The sequence below is a fragment of the Schizosaccharomyces japonicus genome (assembly GCF_000149845.2).
Source record: "Schizosaccharomyces japonicus yFS275 unplaced genomic scaffold supercont5.31, whole genome shotgun sequence".
In the NCBI taxonomy this organism is placed as follows: domain Eukaryota; kingdom Fungi; phylum Ascomycota; class Schizosaccharomycetes; order Schizosaccharomycetales; family Schizosaccharomycetaceae; genus Schizosaccharomyces; species Schizosaccharomyces japonicus.
Window position 1 is genome coordinate 1 of NW_011627890.1, and position 3,528 is coordinate 3,528.

A 3,528-nucleotide genomic window follows, 5' to 3' on the forward strand; every position below is an offset into this window, starting at 1 on the left:
TAAAGTGCTACGCAAATCCTATACAGGTACACCTTTTGATATATAGCTCTTAGCCAAGTTCGGACCAAGACCGAAAACATTCGCCAGTTCTTCAGTTGTCTTGTTTTTTGTCCCTTAATTCTGCGAGCTCACTCATATAGTCTCCTCTGCTGTAGAGAGTGAAAAGAAATACTATTTTTTCCCCACAGTATGGCAATCGTTTTAATGTACCTAAATTTTGGAGACGCTCAGGAAATGCCTTAATGGATGCGATCGCCCTCATGTAAGCTGTCACTTGATCATGATCTCCGGCTAACTCTCTTAACTTTTTTAAATTGCTAAGAAAATCAACAAACTCAGCATTAGCTGCATAATACGGCGTTTTCCTTTTACAAGCATATTTTTCCAGACTAAAATCGCCGTAATTTATGTTGCTGGCAATTAACGAATTATACTGCTTTTGCGTATTTGGCTCAGTTGTCCATAATACATAACCTTCTAAGTTGTCTGCATTATCCAAAAAAAAGCCGGCATTTATGATAAGATAGCAATGAGAATCGGAGGTAATTTCATAATTTCTCATGCGCAACTCTCTCTCAACTCGTTGAAAGCTATGTAATGCAGTAATGATATACCATGCATTACTAGCCGTGTCAACGAGACTTCCTTGTTTTGCTATTAGTCGCGACGCACACAATTTATATTTAGCAAGATTAAGCTTCGTTTCAAGAATGTAAGAGTTTTTGAATATCATTTGACGCTTCAACGTAGTTATCTGAATCTTGTTTCTTACAGGTGGAATTTCCTTGCATACCCGTAGGAAGAAGATAGGTAGCTGCCAACTGTCCAAAAATGTTTTCATCCTATGTTACGTGATGTAATGTATATGCCATTCAGGATATCAAAATTAACACCTTAGCATTTACAAGCTATCTAATGAAACAGGCGAACCCGAGTTCAGAATCGCATCCAGCATGAGCATGTATTTATTGTAAGATGCCACAGCGTCACCCTCTAATTTTTGCTTTAGTAAATTAAACAGTATCTTTGTCGGAGGGTAATGCTTGGAAACAGTGTAATTGTATCGCCGACATAGAGTAGAACTTGTCCTAAGTCGTATGTAACTTAGATCAACTTCAATGTTACCACAATTTTTCACATTTCGTGAGTTTGATGTTTTAACGATACTGCAAGTTCGCGGAATTTTTATGCTGGGAGAAACAGAATCTGCATGCATAGGGCATTTCCATTTTTTAGTACCCGCTGGAAGGCTCGCCAATGGCGGGCTTAGACAATCTGGATGCCAGTATAAGTTACAATAGTCGCAAGATAAAATGTATTTTGAGACCAATGCAGACGTGTTACATCTTTGACAGCAAACCAGCTCATCCGTTTTGTTTTTCATAATGAATATATCACGTTCGTCAGTCACTCCTTTCTCACTAAACTTTGTAATTTTAGACTGGCCTGATGATTTAAACTCACCAGAGCTAGAACAGCCTATTCCAACAAAGTAGTTATATATTTGTGCCGGCAGTCGAAATTGAGACGGATTAGAAGTCGCAGTAATTTGTGTTAATTTTCGAAATACCATGTTCATATCTGAATCTTCATTCGATTCGAAAGTTACATTTTTTAATCCGGTTTTTTTCAGTATACATGTTTTACAAAACCACGATTCATTTGGTAAATTGAATTCATCCAAAGGTGGGTCAAGACAGGAGAAATGAAAGCTGTTGGGACAGGATTCACAGCATAGAAAATTACCAGATCCATTACAGGAGAAGCAGAAATCATTGTTTATTTTTATCGTTGGTGCGTTATGAACGTCTGATAACCCATGAATGTTGTCTTCTTCTGATACAGTTACTGAAGGCGAAGAAAAAGAATCCATTAGTTCTTTTATCTGTTCTCCAAATGTCTTTCTTTCAGGCGATTTTGTTTCTGTTTCAAGCTTTGTTTTCTTTTGGTTTGTCACTGTTTCGTTCCAATTGGAAATTTCTAATTCAATCTCTGAATAACGTTTGACTCTTTTCCGTAATCTTCGTGGCCTTTGACTCGTTCCTCTCTCGGTTGTGACAGAACTAGAAACATCACCATGTTGTCCATTTTGAGACGAGTTCTCCGTATCCGCGGATCCCGACTTTTCAAAGGATTTAGTTTTTTTTTCCGTAATTATTTCTGCAGTTTCATTTTTACCATCCGCGATTGTGTCTAAGATTGAAGACACGCCATCCTTGACGCAGTGTTCAATGAAGTCGGCTTCTTTCTTTAAACTTAATAATTCATCATCTGAAATATTCTCCCAAGGTTTGTGGTCCATAGTTAGTGTTCTTGTGGTCAACAATGGATGCCTTGATAACAAACGACAGTGTGCAATATCGGCAAAGAAGTCATTATAAGAAATAGATTGTATAGCTGTCTAAAAATCACATAAGAAAATTTTTTTTATCGACTAAATCTCTATGTTTCTTTGAAAGTAAATGTAATTCGAAATTTCCTAAAGAATTTGCAGGACCGGCAGATACAATTTCATTTTCACAATGATCACACTTCAGACGAATTGTGAGAGGATCAATTGGATTATCCGATGTTTTTATAATTAACGTGTAATTGTCCATAGGATATCTGCTTTTCAGTTGAGACAAGCAGGGCATCAACCAACTCGGAACACAGTTAGGCGGTTTCTCCAATTCAAAAGTTTGTTGATTTCCTCTTATTGTAATACTAATTACATCTTCGTGCTTATCCGCGGCGGGCATACTTTTTTCTAAGATTTCCTGTGTGCCAAATGTTGAACCCACGCTTGTAGATCCAGCAATCGTATTGCCAATCAGTTGTCGTAGTTTTTCTGAAGGAACCTTAAGTGTAATTATCAACCTTTGGTCACCATCTTTTGTTATTTCTCCAGGAATTGGGAGCGTATCGGAAATATCATAAATCTTTTCATCCGTTAGTATCGTGCCTGATGTGAGTAAGAGTTTATGAGTTTTTGGGATGTCGTTTATATCGGGTAAATTGAGACCACGCTTTAGGCGTCCATAACGCCGCCGTACACGGCGCGTTTCTCGGTCGTAATCTCGATCCATTCTTTCGGCTTCTTCTGAAGAAAAAAACATAACCTCTGGAGTTGAGGTGGTCGTTTTCTTTATTGCGTGAGACAAATGGGGAAGAACAAAGGAAGAAAGTTCGTCTTCATCTTGTTGTTCAGCTAATTCAGTCAAAACCAAGTAGCTGTTCAAGTACAACTGGGCCTGTTCTCTTATACTGTGCGCAATAGCTGTTTTAAAATCTCCAGATAAACCGAGTTCGTCACAAGTAATTGACGCAAATAATTCTGCATCGTTGCTTGAGTTGCTGATGTCCCATTCGACATTGTCAACGTAGTTAACTCGTCCAATTGTAACGTCGACTTTTAAAATAACTCTGATAGCCCCATTTGTTAACGCTGGATAGTATTTTTGACGCTTTTTGTTGTGCAATGTGTTAACGGCCAGCTTGTTTCCTTCTGATGTAGGCGATCACTTTGCATGATGAAGCTGTGAAATT

At 38.1% G+C, this 3,528-nt stretch overlaps 3 protein-coding genes across 3 annotated transcripts; all 3 read right to left on the reverse strand.

Annotated features, from left to right (window-relative positions):
* Positions 1-91: 91 nt before the first annotated feature.
* SJAG_16460 (hypothetical protein) lies at positions 92-562 on the reverse strand (the record flags this gene model as incomplete). The annotated part of the gene is made up of 1 exon (XM_011050784.1): positions 92-562. One exon carries the CDS (start codon positions 560-562, stop codon positions 92-94), a length of 471 nt encoding a protein of 156 aa, XP_011049086.1.
* A 339-nt stretch (positions 563-901) lies between these two features.
* On the reverse strand, positions 902-2,302 carry SJAG_01110 (hypothetical protein; the record flags this gene model as incomplete). The annotated part of the gene is made up of 1 exon (XM_002172327.1): positions 902-2,302. One exon carries the CDS (start codon positions 2,300-2,302, stop codon positions 902-904), a length of 1,401 nt encoding a protein of 466 aa, XP_002172363.1.
* A 106-nt stretch (positions 2,303-2,408) lies between these two features.
* Positions 2,409-3,461, reverse strand: SJAG_01111 (hypothetical protein; the record flags this gene model as incomplete). The annotated part of the gene is made up of 1 exon (XM_002172328.1): positions 2,409-3,461. One exon carries the CDS (start codon positions 3,459-3,461, stop codon positions 2,409-2,411), a length of 1,053 nt encoding a protein of 350 aa, XP_002172364.1.
* Between the last annotated feature and the right edge of the window lie 67 nt (positions 3,462-3,528).